Source organism: Scylla paramamosain, chromosome 7 (assembly GCF_035594125.1).
Source record: "Scylla paramamosain isolate STU-SP2022 chromosome 7, ASM3559412v1, whole genome shotgun sequence".
Classification (NCBI taxonomy): domain Eukaryota; kingdom Metazoa; phylum Arthropoda; class Malacostraca; order Decapoda; family Portunidae; genus Scylla; species Scylla paramamosain.
The window spans coordinates 33,578,116-33,596,894 of NC_087157.1; the positions used below are offsets into that span (position 1 = coordinate 33,578,116).

General features: G+C 42.7%; 1 protein-coding gene across 3 annotated transcripts in view; it reads left to right on the forward strand.

The window, feature by feature from the left end:
- The window catches only part of LOC135102417 (integrator complex subunit 6-like), a 24,002-nt gene extending 5,642 nt beyond the window's left edge, over positions 1–18,360 (forward strand). Inside the window, exons 2-18 of one of the 3 annotated variants that reach the window (XM_064007685.1) lie at positions 914–991; positions 3,192–3,321; positions 4,990–5,099; positions 5,545–5,725; positions 6,318–6,449; positions 7,836–7,961; positions 9,615–9,919; positions 10,420–10,572; positions 10,900–11,127; positions 11,826–11,969; positions 12,486–12,591; positions 12,989–13,149; positions 13,879–13,959; positions 14,142–14,234; positions 14,790–15,324; positions 15,641–16,081; positions 16,514–18,360. In XM_064007685.1, the coding sequence (XP_063863755.1) occupies positions 914–991; positions 3,192–3,321; positions 4,990–5,099; positions 5,545–5,725; positions 6,318–6,449; positions 7,836–7,961; positions 9,615–9,919; positions 10,420–10,572; positions 10,900–11,127; positions 11,826–11,969; positions 12,486–12,591; positions 12,989–13,149; positions 13,879–13,959; positions 14,142–14,234; positions 14,790–15,324; positions 15,641–16,081; positions 16,514–16,743 (3,234 nt within the window). In that variant the 3' untranslated portion in view covers positions 16,744–18,360. The remainder of the gene's footprint in view (positions 1–913; positions 992–3,191; positions 3,322–4,989; positions 5,100–5,544; positions 5,726–6,317; positions 6,450–7,835; positions 7,962–9,614; positions 9,920–10,419; positions 10,573–10,899; positions 11,128–11,825; positions 11,970–12,485; positions 12,592–12,988; positions 13,150–13,878; positions 13,960–14,141; positions 14,235–14,789; positions 15,325–15,640; positions 16,082–16,513) is intronic. The other 2 variants (XM_064007686.1, XM_064007687.1) reach the window with 2 other exon arrangements.
- The last annotated feature ends 419 nt before the right edge of the window (positions 18,361–18,779 follow it).

Here is an 18,779-nt window from a genome sequence, read left to right on the forward strand (position 1 = left end):
CACACACACACACACACACACACACACACACACACACACACACACACACACACACACACACACACACACAAAGAGAGAGAGAGAGAGAGAGACAGAGAAGGAAAATAATGATAAGGATAAGATTAGGTCCTCTGAATAACACAACAGTGGAGCATAGGACATTTCAAAACAGTCTCATGATGGAAGAAGAGTCTTGAATAGAACAAAAATATAAAAAAAATAGTGACTGTGAGAAATTGTACCTGATAATGATAAAGGAAGAATCAAGTGAAGATGATCAGGTGGTGGAGGACAAGACTTGTGGGGGGAGGAGGAGGAAGAGGAGGAGCACTGAAATTGTATGAGGAATGAAGGAGAGGGAAGGTATTTTCTACATAAGAAGAGTGAAAAAGAGAAAATGCATTTTTTTTTACATCTGGAAAAGGGAACTAAGGGAGTTTTTTTCTACATAATGAATGAAAAAGAAGAAAGGGAGTTATTTTACATATGATGAATGAAGAAAAGAAAGACATATTATCTGCAAAGTGATGAGGGAACAGTTGAAAAGAAAACAGAAGTTGGGAACATTACAGGTACGAGGTACAGATGACTGGTAAAGTGCCGGGTGAAGTTACTGAGGAATGTGTGATGCTGAGTGAAAGTAAAGCTAAAAAAGTAAAGCAAGAGAATAGTTTAAGTAATCTTTTCTGGTATTTTTAAAACATTTAGATATATTTGTTTAACTGCATTCACTTGGAAAGGAAATACTACATAGTCACTTAGGTAATCACAAACACACACACACACTAAACATCTTACCACATCACACAAATACCTTAAAATCTTACCACTTCACTTATATACTCAGTTTAAGTGGCGTTTACCTCACATCTCTGCTTGATCTTAATGGTGCCCTCCCTTCCCTTTGCCACAGCTGCGTCAGAGGAGTCCGGAGAGCAGAGGCGACCGGTACATGCTGTTCACCTTTGAGGAGGCACCCATGCACATCAAGGTGGGTCCCAGCAGTGTGCTCTATGCTTAGTTATCATTGGTACATATCAATGCTACTTGGTGTTCTGTAGGTGTGACAAGGCTGGACAGAATCAGGAGCAAGGCACATCAAGATGGATCCTGGCTGTGCTCTGCAGTGCTTTGGTATCATTGCTAGCTAGTTAACATTGCTACTGGATTTTCTGTAGGAGTGATAAGGTTGGACAGAAACAGGAATGAATGCATCAGAGGCACAACACATGCATGTCAGTGTGGGGATGAAGCTATTGAGGTGAGACTGATGTGATGTGGACATGTCAGGAGGAGAGACTGATCTATTCTGCTGATTCTAAACAGGAGCAACCCAAAGAAGACAGGCTGTTGATATTATAGATGTTATCAATTCTTGTTGGTACCACCACATGACAATTCTGTGAGTATTCAGAGTGTATAGGCTAACTCAGCTCAACTGAGAGATCCAGTGCTTGAATCTGGAGACAGAGCATTCTTGCCTCCACTTAACTGCAGCCTGTGTTCACCTGGCAGGGAATGGGTGAGGAATGTGAGCCTAGGAGTTGTGACCTTGCTTCCTAGTGGGGGTGAGGCAGCCTACCCTTCTATGTGTGGGTGTGGTCAGGTACATGCATTCTTTAAGAGACTAGAAACAGCCTGCCCTCCTGTGTGTGGGTGGTTGTGGTTAGGTGTGTGCATTCTTTAAAAGACTAGAAACAGCTTGCTCACCTGTGTGTGTGTGGGTGGGTGGGTGTGGTCAGTGTGTGCATTCTTTAAGAGATCAGCAGCAGTTGGTGTCATGCCATGAGGACATAGCAACAAGGCAAGGTATTAAAGATGAAAGAAAAAATGGAGAGTGAAACAATAAAATGATGAGTTATGTAACATTCTCTAGTTTTCGTACTATCTTTTTTTAAATGCATTTCTTCAATTGTGTTCACATGTAAAGGAATTATTATTTACTACACCTTTTTCTAAATATATTTTTTTGCAGATTTTTGCTAAAAGACTTTAATTTAGATGCTGTAGTCATGGTAATAAAAGAAACTTTGTGTACAATTGTTCTCATGTAATGTGTGTATCAGTTCACTGGTACAGTATTCATGAGTCTAATATTTAATACAGTATCTGCTTGATATTATTTATAGTCTCTTGAAAATGAGCCTAGTTTTGCAAATACAAGTGTCAAGAACATAAGAATATAAGGGAAGCTGCAAGAAGCCATCAGGTCTACACGTGGCAGTCCCTGTAGAAAACATACCCATCTATTTTTACGTATCATCTCCACCACAAATTTGTCCCATCTTTTTAAAATCTCCCTATTGACTCAGCATTAACAAGCTAATTACTGAGTCTGTTCCATTCATCTACCACTCTGTTTGAGAACCGGTTTCTTCCCATTTCTTTTTAAAATCTTTATTAAACATGAACCTGTTATTTCTTGGCTGATCTTGATTCCTGACCCTGAGGATTCTGCTGCTGCCACTCTTGTTATGTCCCTTGTATCACTTCAAGACCTCTATCAGACATGCTTTTAGATGGCTCTCTGCTTTTGTTTGCCCTTTGCCAGAGCCTCTCCTATATAAAAAAAGTAAAGAGAAGGAACACATGTGCAGCAATACCTCATAACATAATTTCCTACTATTTCTGAAGAAGGAACATTTGTGCTTGCTGTTAACATCTGTATGTAAAACCTCTTAATGTATTAATTCCTACTAGTATTGAAGGAACATGTGTGGCAGTACCTCTAAACACATCCATTCCTACCACTACTGAAGAAAAATGTGTGTGTATTATTTAACATTCAAGTGGTAGTACCTCTTAATAAATCCATTCCTCTTCTCACTGGAGAAGGGAAGTTTATTTGTCTTAACACATCCATTCCTGCCACCACTGAAAAAAAAAACTGTGTGTCATTTAATATTTGAGTAGAAGTACCTCTTAATCTCTAAACACATCCATTTAACATTTAAGTGGCAGTACCTCTTAATAAATCCATTCCTCCTGTCACTGAAGAGGGAAGTTTGTTTGTCTTAACACACCCATTCCTGCCACCACTGAAGAAAACTGTGTGTCATTTAATATTTGAGTAGCTGTACCTCTTAACACATAATTCCCACTACTACTGAGGGAGAAACATGTATTCCTACAACTGCTTTGAATACATTCTTACAAACACCTACTGAACGTGCCCTTGTGTGTGGCTGCAGGCGGGGTGGAAGGAGAACCTGGCCACCTTTATGAACGAGCTGAAGAACATCAAGGCAACGGGGCTGTCCACCCTCGGTCCGGCCATCAAGAATGTGTTCGACGTGCTCAACATTAATCGCATGCAGTCAGGTGTGTCTAGTCTCCCAGTCTGTCTGTCTCTGTGTCTGCCAAGATTTTTTTTTCTGCATTCGTTTATTTATTCGTGTTTTTTTGTGGTTCCTCTCTTCTATGATTCCTTCTGTGGGTGTGTTTTTTTTTTTTTTTTTTTTTTTTTGGTCCAGGGTTTGTTTCTTGTTTTATTTTTTATTTATTTGCTGTGATCCCTCCCTCTCTTTCCCTTCTTTGTGTGTGTGTGTGTGTGTGTGTGTGTGTGTGTGTGTGTGTGTGTGTGTGTGTGTGTGTGTGTGTGTTTATGTCTTGCTGGCTGTCTGTCTACATGGAGTTTTTTCTTTTTTATATTTTTTTTGTGGTCTCTCTCTCTCTCTCTCTCTCTCTCTCTCTCTCTCTCTCTCTCTCTCTCTCTCTCTCTCTCTCTCTCTCTCTCTCTCTCTCTCTCTCTCTCTCTCTCTCTCTCTCTCTCTCCCTTTGTTTATATGTTATGGTATTGTGATCCTCCATGCTTGTTTGTTTGTTTTGGTTCCTTGCTTTATTTTTTTATTTGATTTTTTACTCTCTCTCTCTCTCTCTCTCTCTCTCTCTCTCTCTCTCTCTCTCTCTCTCTCTCTCTCTCTCTCTCTCTCTCTCTCTCTCTCTCTCTCTCTCTCTCTCTCTCTCTCTCTCTATCCCCTTTGTGTTTTCTGGTGCTGTGATTTGCCATACTGGTTTGTTTATTTATTTGTTTGTTTGTTTGCTTGCTTGTTTGCTTGCTTTCTTGATTATTTGGATACTTAATTTCTTTACTATTAATTTTTTTCTTCCCCCCTCTTTTTTTTTAATTTACTGTTGTGTGTTATTTTTTTGTGTTTGTGTGTGTGTGTGCGAGCGTGTTTGTACTGCTATGACGTGTTCCTGTCATTTCTTTGTTTGTTCTGTCTTGATTGTCTGTTTGTTCTCTGTTGTCTGTTGTTCTGTGGCAATTTGTAGACCTATTCTCTGTGAATTTTTTTTTTTTTAACTATTTTTTTTCCTTGTTTGCTCTGTTGATTTTAGTTCTCTATATTTTTATTTATATTCTCTTGCTTTTTGTTTCTCTCTTTCCTTGTTATATTTCATACTTAATTTTAGGATTATTTTTATTTTTTATTTTTTATTTTTTTTGTCTTCTCTTGCACTTGGTGTTTATTTTATTTACTGTTTATATTTTTCTTTCTTCCCTGCTCCCTATTACACAGCATTAACTTTCATTGATTTAAAAAAATACCTCCTTTGTTTTTGTTTATTTGCTTATTACAATACTGAAATACCTACTTTCTTTATGCCTGTGGCGAGAGAATGGCTGTAAATGTTTGTAAGAAGTGTTAATAAGTACTCTCATACTTCATTGCCTGGTATAGAAACAAAAGTTAGTATTACCCTTGCCTTTAAATGTATTAACAAACACTTCTACTTCATTGTCAGCATAGAAATCAAAGCTACTCTTGACCTGGACATGTAAATAGTATCTAAATGTTTGTGATAATAAACATAAGCACACTTCTCTATTTCACCACAATTTATAAAGATAGAACACTGTTACTCCTGACCAGAGCAGTGCAGTGAGTAATGCATTGTGAGTTATGGGACTGAAGCATTGTTAGTCCTGGCCAGAGTATGAGTGACGCAGTGACTCACCCTTCCATCCCTTCCTCTTCCCGGCAGGCATTGACACGTATGGCACGGGCAGGAGTCCCTTCTTCCTGGAGCCGTCGGTGATCATCATCATCACGGACGGGGGGAAGCTCTCCTCGCAGCAGGGCGTGCTGGATGATGTGAGTACCTAGGAGAGAGAGAGAGATTCACTCATTTACTTTTTTCTAACTCTTATTATTCATTATTTTTTATGATATTCAAAGGGTGAACCATAATTTCATGACTGCCAAGGTAGACTGGAGAAAAATTTGTAATAATTTAGATGTCAGTGAGAAAGAGAGAGAGAGAGAGAGAGAAGGATAGTGAAGTTGGATACTGTGCAGAAATCAATAAAAAAGAGAAGAAAGGTAATTTACTATATCTTTTTCCTCTCACTGACAAACAAAAGCTTTCCACATCACCAACCACACCTTTGAACAACCTAATAACTCTCCTCTCCTCAGATCTTACCACCCTAATAACTCCCATAAAATCTAACTCAAACAAACTTCCCTTCTCCTCATATCTGAACCTAACACCTCCTCTCCCCCAAGCTCTCAGCCTAACCCCTTCCCGTCTCTTCAGATCTTCCCACTGCCCAAGGTGAACCTCATCCCAGGGGCGGAGCTGACCAAGGAGATCTACCGCTGGGACCAGAGAGTGTTTGGCCTGGTGCTGCGGCTCACGGGCACTCCGGCGCCAGATCCCATGGGCCTTGTACCTAGCGATAATTCACCACTGGACAAGCTGTGCGAGCAAACTGGAGGTGAGGAGCTGGAGAAGGAGCAGAAGCAGGAGGAATGAATGGCTGGTGGTGTTTTGTATATCTCTCCTTTGCTGTTATGTTTCAATAGTTCATGCTTTTATTCTTGGTTGTTTTTTGTTCTCCTTTGTTTTTTAATGGAAGAGGAGCTGGTGCTGTTTTGTATATGACTCCTTTAGTGTTATATTTCAATGGTTCATACTGTTATTCTCGTTTGTTTTTTATGGTGTTTTAGTGCTAATCTTTTGTTCATTGACATTTTTTGTAGTCATTGGCAGTAGCTGCACAATACGCCACTCATTTCCACCATTCTTAGCATTTTGCCTCAGTATTAACTTCTCTGATCTGCTCATAGTCTACCAGTCATTGGCAATAGTTGAGTAACATGCACCACTCACTCCCACCATTCTTAACATTTTCCTTCAGTCTTAACTTCAAAAATCAGCTTAGAATCTACCAGGTTTTACAAGGAGACTGTCAGCGAGGATCAGGGGACTTCAGAATGATGAAAAACACAATGCAGTGGAAGTGAGGGGAGAAAGTTATTTGATGTCTAACTACCACTGTACCTCACCACTCTTTTGCTCTCCTGCAGGTCGGTCATACGCAGTTCGCTCCCACAGGATGTTCCAGCAGTGCATAGACAGCTTGGTGCAGAAGGTACAGAGTGGGGTGGTCATAAATTTTGAGAAGATCGGCCCTGACCCGCCTCCTATCAACTCTGACGGTGAGTGTGTGGCAAGGCATCCTCTTCCTTCTCCTCCTCCTCCTGCTGTCACTACCACTAATTCATATTTCCTGCCAATGATTGGGAGGATAAGGTCTCAAAATTAAGCACCTGTGGAAGACTTATCATTGCTATTACCTCTTCTGTGCATGAATAGGAGGACAAGTAAAATGGATTCCAGGCACAAGCTATCAGAGTCTTCATGGACAAAACATTCTTCATGGTTAAACACATAAGGTCTTTAATGAGGCACCTTTGTAAGACTGTCTTATCATTGCCATTATCTTTATTTTGGTGCTTGAATAGGAGGAGAGGTAAAACAGATTCCAGGCACAGGCTATCAAATAGTCTTCTGGGACAAAACATTCTCCAGGGTTTTCTAGCACCTAACAAAGTACATGGTTTCATTCTTGGATCTGTAGCTTCATTTGCTCTCAGTTCACACATTGGTGCATTATAATCATTCATCTTAAGCCATGAGAGTGAGTCAGGTTTGCCTCAGTACAACAAAACTGCTGGTCATGTTTTTCACCTCTTAACACAACCATTTGTTTCCTCATGAAGTGGCTTGAGCTTCATCCAGCAGACATCTCACTGCCTCCTCAGTTCCTAAACATCTCCACTTGGTATTCCAGTAATGTGTTGAGGAGTGAAGAGCCAGGTGAGTGAGGCTGTGTGATGCCGTGGCTCATTGGTGTGTGCGTGAGTGTGAGGCCAGACTATAGGGGAGGCAGGGAAAGGTTAAGCTGTAGGAAGGATGCGTGACATTTGGGACCTAGCCTGTACTGAAACAACCTTGTTCTGTTTGATAATGAACATGCCTGGATGGTGCAGTGGTGGAGGTTGTGGGCATTTGAACATCCCCCAAGTGAGATACAAAGGCTGGGACTTCTCTCGTGGAAAGTAAATGAGAGTTCAGAAGACAGTGTATGGTTTCATATAGAAGACTGATCTGCTGTGGCAACCCCTAACAGGAGCAGCCAAAAAAGAATGAACATTTGGTAGCTGAGCACAACTTAAGGCAGACTTGATGTGAATAGCCATCAGTGTGTGTAGTGAGAGCTGATGTGAAAATAGCTGGCATTGGTTCCGGGACAGTGAGATGCCTCAGCCCACAGCCACTGAAAACTGGTTGTTGCTGATATAACCATGGCATGAACCCTTGTTATCAGGGCCTGCTGTAGTCACAGTTGTCCTGACGTGATTCTCAGCTGCAGAAGCCCATAGTCATACCAGTGGTGGAGTTATTAGGAGCAGGCATCAGATATAGATAAATAGATAGAGAGATAGATAGATAAATAGATAGATAGATAAGAGTGAATGTGGATGTGGATACAGATGTGGAGGACCAGAATAATCTTACCCCAACCTTAACATGTACCCCAGAGACATGGACGTGGAATGGAGCACAGCGAGGGAGAATGCAAGCAGTGGAGATGAGCAGCGTGAGAGGTGCATGTGGTACGACAAGCTGGAACAAAGACACAAACGAAAGTGTTAATGAAAGATGCGGTATGTCAGGGAAGGCCAGAGGTGTGAGTTGTGGAGTTGGTGAGTGGAAGAAGATGCAGGTAGATGTATGGAGAGGAAAGATCAAGATGACTAGTGATGTAAAAATGTATAAAAGTAACATTTAGAAGCTTAATCAGATAGTGAAAAATCTTTAACTGGAAGAAATTTTAAAGAGGTAGATGAAAAAGATGAAGGATGCAAGGAATGAGTGTCTTGAAATGGATAGGTGGACACTTTGCTTTCATTTCATATTGGCTAGACTTAAGCAACATAAGTTATATACATGAACAGTTAACATATATTCATTTATACAGATCTACTTGTCACTTATCAGCTCAGTATCTTCTTCCACTTTCATTTACATGGACTCACAGTTGCTGGTTGTCATGTCACACCCTCTCTGCCATCACCCTACATGTCTTCCACCTCTAACTCTACACACACACACACACACACACACACACACACACACACACACACACACACACACACACACACACACACACACACACACACACACACACACACACACACACACACACACACACACACACACACACACACACACACACACACACACCTGAAAATCCACCCATACATTTAAACACAGCCTTCATATTTTGTTCCCCTTCACTTGATCTACATCCAATCATGCTCATTCACACATACACAGACAAATACCTCCCATGTATCTCCTAAACCTTCATATTTTTGTTCCCCTTCACTTGATCAACATCCAATCAGACTCACTCTTTCCATCTCTCAAACCTTCTCCCCTTATTCTCTTCAGTTACTCATGCATACATTTGGGTAGGAGAGCTTAGCAGATTTTCAAGGTCAATAGATAGTGTCCTTGCCTTCTCTGCACCCTCAAACAGCAGAGTATTAAAGTTACAGTAGATACAAACCTTAGGTATACATGCTTCCCTCTCATTTCCATTGCACAGGTACACTTCAAGTCAGTTCAGGTAATCACAGCTGTGCATTATAATCACAACCTAACAAGTCATATAGTTTTTGTTAAGTCTTCTCTTTGGATTAATTTGTTGTGATGAGTCACTTCAGTAGGTTAATAAAATACTGCTTTCTGTTTTCTCATCCTCTAATTGAAAACAGTAAATATTAACTTCATTTGGCCTTTTTGTCTCTTGGTTTGTGGCTTTGAATTGACTAGATGATTCAGAAGTTGATGATGTAGTTATGGTTTGCTTTTGCTTTTAGTTAACACAAGTGAATGAAAGTATTGATGATTGATCTCATACTCTTCATGGCATCACAACATCAGTGATCATTGATGCTGTGTGAAGCAGTGTTTAATGTTGAAATTTATCAGAACAAATGTGAGAAAAAAGTAAGATAAGTGTAAAGTCCTTGAAGTGAGTGAGGGAAGTGTAGGAGGCTCGCCATGCTGTAGTGAAGACAAGGCGACTCAGAAAAGAACACTGAAAAAAACCACTGAGATGCAGACAGACGGTGTGCACTGCGGATGTCGTTGTGAGCAAACACAAACGCACCACAGAATGGAACTTGAGTGGCTGCCCAGCTTGCCGTGATGCTCCCCGGAGGCCACACGCTGCTGCCTGCCCTCAGTGCTTGGGTCGCTGCCACCCTGCCACTCCCAACACACTCCTCACCCCCTGTCTCTCCCCACAGGCAAGGAGACACCTGATGTGATAGAGGTGGACAAGGAGAACCAGCAGAACAACATAGAGGCCAATGGGGGTGGAGGGCTTGGTGCCGGGGGACTCGGGGGTGGGATGCTTGGCCACATGCTACAGAATGGTGGCCGCCCCCACACCCCTAACTCCATGCCTGTGCCTCCCCCCAACCCTCCTAGCAATGCCTGGCACAACTGTCGCAAGATGATCTATGTGCCGCGGCCAGCCCAGAGAGGAAGCCCCTCTGGGTTCTGGCCAATACCTGAGTCCTTCTGGCCGGACACCAGTACTCTCTCCCTGGTCAGTAATCAAGACAGTTTGGACATTAAGAGAGGAATATTAAATTTATGCAGTGGTGTAGTGACAGGATAAGGACACCAGTACTCTCTCTCTGATCAGTAGATAAGGTGGTTTGGTCATTAAGAGAGAAGTATTAATCTAACATATGCAGTGGTGTAGTGATAGGACAATGACAAGTATTTTCTGCCTGGTCAGTAATTAAGACTGTACACTAAGAGCAGAATCTTAGATTATCAGTGGTGTAGTGGTTGGACAGGGACACCAGTACTCTGTCCCTGGTCAGTAGATAACAGTTTGGACTTAACACTTAACTTCAAATATCACACATTTTACTTCACTTGAGTAATTTTAGAATAAAGGTTAAAGTACTTAGAATTTAGAATAAAAGTCATAATAGTTGAATAGTTAGAGTAAAGTTTTCATCATCAATGCTACTAAAAAGTAAGCCATTTCTCTCAAGTGTTCAAAATACAGTAATCTCTCCCCTTGTGCCTCCTCAGCCGGCAAGAAGTGCCCACCCCAACGTGAAGTTCACCTGCACCAGCCAGGAGCCGATGGTGATAGACAACCTGCCCTTTGACAAGTATGAGCTGGAGCCGTCACCGCTCACTCAGTACATTCTCTCCAGGAAGCAACCCACCGTCTGCTGGCAGGTGAGTCAGCTGTACAGTACTGCATTCATCTTGCTGTGTTTTTTGTTATTTATTTCTTAGCTTGTTGATTCTTACCTTTCCATTGGGGGTCATGGGGGTTAGACAGCAGTTTGAATGTGAAGGTTATGTGTCCCCTTTTGGCACATGACCTTCAGGTTTGGTATTTGCATGTATGTATCTTCATTGAAGTGTATTTTACTTTTTCCTTCAGTGTATTCTCAATTCAATTCATGTGTGTCATCTTGCCATGTGACACTACTGTTCTAACACATCAGATTTAAACCAGTCCTCAATAAATCACTGTAACCTTTGCTGTTTCCCACACAGGTATACATCCCAAATAGCAGCAAGAACAGTGACGTGGGGCACCCATTTGGCTACCTGAAGGCCAGCACCACCCTGCAGACGGTGAACCTGTTCGTCATGCCCTACAACTACCCGGTGCTGCTGCCGCTCCTTGATGACCTCTTCAAGACCCACCGCCTCAAGCCCACCAAGGAGTGGAGGATCCAGTTTGACAACTACCTCCGCACCATGCCTCCCTACTATGCTAATGTATGCCTTCTTTACTGCTATCTTTCTTTCCTTAGTATGCCAATTTACATATATATTCTTGCTACTTTCTACCTCCTCATCATGCTTGCAATGTATGAGTTCTTTTCTTTCTTTTTTTTTCAGGATTCAGTTTGATAAATACCTCCACATGTCTCCCAACTATGTCAGTGTATGGACTTTTTCTTTCTTTTCTTTCTATCTTTTTTCTTTTTATCTCCACACTGTGCCTCCATGCTGTACTAATGTGTTCTTTCTTACTTTTTTTCTCTTTACTATGTCTGTATGGGTTCTCTCTTACTTTCTCTCATTCTCCCTACTGTGCCATTGTATATGTTCCTGGTTTCTTTGTTCTTTATATTGTTTGCTAGTCAGGCATAGTTGAAACACAGTGTGAAGGTGCAGTGCATATATTTACAGTGTAGACTGTAAAATTTATTGACAACTGGTACATGTGGTGGCAAGGTAGAAGGAGTACAGTGACACCTTGTGAATCCAGCCGTGATGTCTCCCTCAAAGGTGTAGATTAAGGAGTGTGTTCTATGGCTTGCTCTGCTCTGTCACTCGAACACACGACCACTCAAGCTTCATTCACACTAATTACTCATTAACCACATGACTACATCTCAGTTACTTTACATCCCACAGGGCACTTCCCACTACTCCACGCTTAATATAGCATTCTGCCTCCTTCCACACAGCCCCTGAAGCGTGCCCTCGGGAGGATGGGAGCCCCTAACCTGGTCCCTGACAATCTGGACAACTCCCTCAGCTTCCAAGTGACAAACCACCTCAAAAAGCTCAAGAATCAGGCCAAGCTGGAGTATGAAAGAATCTGCCTGGAGGTGAGTGTCTCCCATCCCATTTGTTATGTTAGAGAGGCTCTGGCCAAGGGAAACAAAAAGGCAGAGAGAGAGAAATAAAGAAGGCTTACTTTAGGTGCTAGTCCCCAAAGAGTATACTCAAAAGAATTGTACAAATTAGAGAATTGTCTTGAAACCTTTATCCTGAAACTGTTCATGTTATAGATAGGGAAAATACTGAAGCAGGTTGGGAGTTCCAGAGCTTACCAGAAAAAGGCATAAAGGATTGAGAATACTGGTGAAAATAATGCTCTTATTATGGGACAAAGACTACAAAGGGAGCAGGTAATAGAGACAGATATCTTACCTCTTCCCAGGCTAGTCTTTGTCATCTGTCTGTGGAGTGAGATAAGCAGATATCTTACCTCTTCCCAGGCTAGTCTTTGTCATCTGTCTGTGGAATGAGATAAGCAGGGTTCCTCAGGTGGTCACATTGCTTAAGATCAGGGTAAGTCTGTGTAGCTCACCAGTACTTACCAGTGTGTCTGTCCCTGGCAGGTGGAGAAGAGGCTGTCCCAGAACAGCTGCGTCACCCATGAAGGGATCCGAGTGCAACCCCGGCGGCCCCTCGGCAGGCACCTTATCTCAGACCATCTCCTGCAAGGTACACACACACACACACACACACACACACACACACACACACACACACACACACACACACACACACACACACACACACACACACACACACACACACACACACACACACACACACACACACTCTCTCTCTCTCTCTCTCTCTCTCTCTCTCTCTCTCTCTCTCTCTCTCTCTCTCTCTCTCTCTCTCTCTCTCTCTCTCTCTCTCTCTCTCTCTCTCTCTCTCTCTCTCTGTGTGAATAAGTACCATTTTTCACCAATCCACTTTTTAAAATCATTTAATACATTTCATATTGCAAAAAAAAACAAAAAAAAAAACAATAATAATAATAATAATAATTAGTTAATAGATGTGGGAGAATTTTTTTTTATCTTTTCTATTCCTCCTGTCACCCCTCCAGACCAGCTGGGTCACCTGCGGGACCAGGTAACAGAGTACCCGAGCTTCGTGCTGGCGGTGAGGGAGGGGGAGGTCAGCCCACAGATGTACAGGAATCCTTTTGACATCCCCCGCTCACAGCTCCTCGATCAGCTCACCCGCATGAGAGCAAACTTCCTGCAGGTTAGCCCTTCACTGGTTATACGTGACTCTTTTTCCTTGTTTTCTTGCAACTTGCCATCCCCTAAATCTCTGGACTGGTACTCTGAAATTTTTAAAACTTCTTTATGAAAACCCTAAGTGCCCTAGAACGTGTGCTTTTATTCCAGGAAATTGAAAGGTAGGGGGAAGATAAAAGTTAAGGTAGAAGGCCAGGGCAGAGAGGAAAGATGGAAGGTGGGATATGAGAGATGATGAGGAAAAGCAGGGTGTAGTTATTCAATGCAACATAGAAAGTTTATGTATCTATATATCTAAGAATTCTTCAGAGCTTCCTGTTATATACCATACTTGCCTGATTCTTTGTTTTGTTGAGTGTCCTGATGAGGGAGCTTTGTGTTAGGAGTGGTCAATGGGAGAAATACTTGAAGTCTGCCTGTGTTCACTCACTAGTAAAGGAAAGGCAGAAGTGGCTTGACAGAGCAGCACGAATTCTTTAATCCTTATGTGCTTGTGCTCTATTGATTGCCTCCAGTCTGGTTACTTCTTAGTGATTATATATCTGCAGAGATGATGTTGAATTTATTACTGTGTTTTATATCCTGTTTCACATTTCAGTTGTTTGTATGACATGTGTCTTATTTAAGGAAATGTTCTGATACTGTGTTCCTGTCATGGTCTTTGGATATTTGCTGTGTATGCATTTCCCTCCCAGGAAGGTATAATAACACCCCTTATTCCTTCCCCACACAGTCCTCCCTGACACTTCTCCTCACTGACCGAGACCTTGACCAGCTCCACTGTCGTCCCATCAGCCAAATGGGTAACTACCAGGTAAGTGAGTCTGTATTTTGTGTGAAACTTTGGGTATTTAATAGATTAGCTTGAAACTTAAACTCAGAAAATGTAAAGTCATTGGCTTACTGTACTTTGGTGTCTATTATCATAATGTGTAATGGAATGGATGATACACTAGACTAGAGCAATATTTTATTGTCTCTACCTTCCTCTTGTAGGATTACCTGAAAAAGATGACGCCACCTCTGAGGGAGATTGAGTCGACCCCCGTTAGGCAGCACATGTTTGGCAATCCCTTCAAGATAGACAAGGTGAGTATCTTCAGTTCTCTGTGTTTAGGTTCCCAGCACTACCTTTCATGCACTGTGATCACAAAATGGACAGTTCTGTGGGTGTTTGGCCTGATGGTGTGTTGTGGATTGTATATATAAAAGTGTTTTCATTGTGAAGAGTGCAACTGTTTGAAAAGACAAGTTGGAGGGGAAGCATTTCAGTAAATTAGTGGTTTGCCAAGTTTTGTTGTATATAAATTCTAACAAGCATCATCAAGCCTTTATAGTGAGGTAAAGAGCCTTGATGCAAGTTTGTCAGCAATGTCACAGTGAAAGATAGGAAGGCTTGATGTAAGTGTGTCAGGAATATCATAAAGATGACACAATCTTCTCATATTCTTCATTAGAGATTATCTTGTCCCTCTCTTCCAACATTTTTGTCTTTGCATTCATTATTGATCTTGCTCATGCCATGCATTCTGTATCAGTTTCATGCACATTTTTAAAAACATTGCATTCCCTCAAACTTCAGTGTTTGTCTGTCTCAGTTCATTTCATGTGCAGGACAACCACTTTGCATTTCCTCCCACACAGAAGATGTCGATGATGGTGGACGAGGCAGACGTGGACCTGATGGGGGCTGGTGGCGCCAACAGTGGAGGTGGCCGGGGGTCTAAGCGGCCGGCTGAGGCACAGGTGCCGGTGGGGCGGCCCAACAAGCGGCGGCGCGGCCCACTGCCCCACGACTTCACCCTGCAGCGGGTGAGGAAGAGCCCCAGCTCCACTCCCAGCACTAGCCCAGCCTCCACTCCCAGCTCTAGTCCCTGCCCCTCCCCCATCCCATCCCCCTGCCCCATGGACTCTCCCTTGCCCCCAAGGATGGAGGAACGAGTGGAGCCCCGGCCAGAGCTGTCCCCCATTCCCCCGAGACCTGAGAGACCCGACACACCCGTTTTCCAGCCGGGGGCGTGCTATGTCGCGGCGCCTCCCCCTAACGCCAGCTACTCCCCGGGCATCCCAAGTGTGTCCCCGCCCGGCTCTCCGAACCCTGCCATCCCTGCCTCCCCTGCACTCCCAGAGGAGCGGCTGCACCCCCTACCGGGTGATAGTCATCCTATGCTGAATGGAGGTGAGCCTCACCTGGTGTTTTCTCTTGTCATTGTCTCCTGACTTGATTCATGTGATTTACTTACATCTATTTTATTTATTTGGTTATCGATTTTCTGTTATTTGAGATTATGTAATATTGTTATTGAATTTGTTTTTTGTTTTGTTTGTATATTTAATCTGTACATACATATCTTGTGGCATTCCATCCTATATGTGTAATGTTGTAATTTGTCTTATATAATTAACTTTGAATCTTCACTTATTATCAGTTATGGTGGAGTGTTCAGATGGCAGTGTTTACAAAACCATAATTTCTCTCCAATGCTCACCCCCAGATGTCATTCCACCACCACCCTCCTTGCGGGATGAAGAGGTGAGCCAGAGCAGCACCAGCAGCCTGGAAATTTACGATGCTGAGTATGAGAACCTTCCCCCGCCCCCAAGCCTCACGCCGCCCCCAGAGCCCCCAAGTGAGGAGCTGCCCTTGGAGAAGAATGGTGTTGTGCCCCCCAGTGAACAGAGGAGAGGACCTGCTACCACCAGCAGTACTCTTACTACCACCACGACCACCAACTCCACCACATCTACTACCACTGCAACCACTATAATAACCACCATTACTACAACCACCACCACCACCAGTCCGGCAGCCCCTACTGTCACCACCACCACCACCACCACCGCTGCACTGCCGCCGTCTGACACACAGGCTACCAAGACCTACAACAAGGAGCTGAAGATGAAATGCTTCAAGCTGGTGAAGAAGCCTGGCAGAGGTGAGGCCTTGCTCATGCTGGGGATGGCTGGGTGTCTTTGGATGGAGGGCTGAGAGAGATGGGAGGAATGTAGCATGATTATAAGCCCACCCCTACTAATTTTTCAGTTGCACATGAAACATGGCATAGGGAACACCTATTATGAAGGGGCAGGGGGTAAACCAGTGTCTGGTGTTGTTGGGCCTTGCTATGTAAGTACATGGACAAATGTGCTATGCCTAAGTTCCTGGTGTATAGTAGGATGGCCCATGAGACTGTCCCTTTTTCATCAGGGGCCAATGGGTCTGAGAGTGTGAATGATGTGTGTATTAGTGAGTGGTTCTTTGTCTGGGCCACCCCATGTGGGATTGCTGGCTTGGCATATAGATAGATAGATGAAATGCAAGACCTCTGGACCATAGTCACACCACACGTCTTTGTGTTTCCTTTCAGATTTCCGGACGCTGTTTGACCAGCTGAACACGGTGCAGGGTTCCTACGAGTCCCGGCTCAGGATGGTGAAGGAAGTGGTGCATGAGGCAGGCAGATTCAAGCGGCACTCCCTGGTGAAGCTCCTCACGCAGTTCCTAGACTCCATGATGACCTCAGAGAAGGGAGGCGTGGCAGCGGCGGCAGCAGCAGCAACTCGGGCCAGTGTGAGAGTCAATGGCCACAGCAGATAAGAGTGGTGTGCTCAAAGCCCATGTTGTGAGTGTATGGGACAGTACAATGAGAGGAGAACAACTGTGCAGTGTTCTATGCGATGCGTTTTTTTCCAGATGACTCACAGACAGTGAGGAACGTGACTCAGCAAGTACATGGCTCTGTTGGTCTCTTTCTGCCAGGGAGAGTAAGTGGCAGGCGCTGCTAGACAGGGAGGAAGTGCATCTCATTTACCGAGAAACTGAATGCAAAAAGTCAGGCGACGTCTTTTTGAAAACGCTTACTACTTCTGGAATGTACGTTACATTTTGTGCACATTCACTGCCATGGCCACATTTGAGTGTGAAGTGATGTTTTAGGAAATTTAATCAAGATTGTAAGATCAGATGTCTGCAGCAGGGTGTTCTTCCTGTTGGTTTCCTGCTTCATGTGTAAATGTGGCACAAAAAAGTTCTGAAATTGTTATGACCAACACATGACATCAGGATAACAGAGGAGTTGAGGATCAGTGTGTCAGGAGTCTGAGTGGCTTGCCTATTGTTGATCTTATTCATTGCTCGAATTAATATTTCGTGATACAGTATTTTTATATGACCAAAATACTGTTACTTTTAATTAATTTTATTAGTATTCATACTTGTAGGTTTTAATCCCTTCCATCAAGATTTATGAACCAACCCAGTGTTTTGTATGTTCCAGATGTGTAATATTAGACCAGAGATAGAGAGTGGCATTACCACTGGAAGATGATGGATGAGACAACAAAATGCACATGTAATTTTTTCTTTTTTTTCCTTTTTTCTTCAGGGAAAGAAAATTTGAGATTTATAAGTTTTGGGATTTTTCTAATTTGTGTGAATGATGAACCAGCAGACAGTAGTAATGTACAAAGGAAAGCAATCAAGGGCAGATATTTAATAAGATGATGAATGTGGCCAGAAAGTAACACCTGTGAACTCTAGTGGAAACTGCTTGGTGTGTGTGTACGTGTACGTAGACTCAGACCAAATGAAAAGTGCTTGTAATAAATTAAAGGACTTGAGTGAATACACCCACTACAGCAATGAGGTGGATGAATGTGAAAGTTATTCCAGAACTGCTTGTGCCGGTGGTGTTGTTTTAATAGGCTTTGTGAGTAGTGCAAGCCTGAGTGAGAGGACAGCAGTGTGTGTGGTGGGCCTGTCAAGGCTTGCAGGTGGGTGCTGACATCTTGTTGTGTGGTGGACGCTGGCTGGCTGTTGACTGGCAGGCAGAGGAATGTAACCGCTATGCCTCAAATAATCAATCTGGAGTATTTTTGCTACATAGGACATGATTTCTGTAGCCCCTTAACTTGTAAATCTCCTATTTTTACATATAAAGAGGTATTCTGGAAGGAAAGATTGGATATTCACTTCTGCATTATTTTTTTAATAGAGAACATAACTCTAGTCAGTGGACATTACTGAATTTACCTTGTAGCCTGACGACTGATATCAATTGCCAAATGTTGCATTTTCAACCAAGACCTTCATAAAGCTTCACTCCCGTGTGGACGACGACCATGTACAGTCACATGACAAACGTTTGCTTTGTGATCGTTTTGTAAATATTGTGTATATTTATATTTTATATATGCAAATACAGTTGAACCTCAAGGTGTCACCTCATTGCTCCTTCATCCTGGTGCTGGTCTGTTCCTTCCTTGGGACAGTCCTCTTGAGCCGACGAGCCAATACCTCAAAGGAAGCCCAGGCCATTTTAAATTTTTAACCCATATTTTGTCTTCATTTTTTATTACTTTACTATTTACATTATGAAATATTTAAGAAAAGACATCCATCTGCTGATTACCCAAGATCTTTGTGTTGGCAAAAGACATACATCCCTGATTACATGAACACATCACTACACAGTGCATGACTACTTGTTCAAATGGTGCTGAACATAAATGTGAAGAATTCTTTGTTAGTCATAAACATGGTTTAAAGAAGTTAGCAAAATCAAACTTACAGAATCAAGCATTGAGCTGCTTTAGCACTAGTGTGAGAGTAATCAAGTCAGTCATACTTTGTGA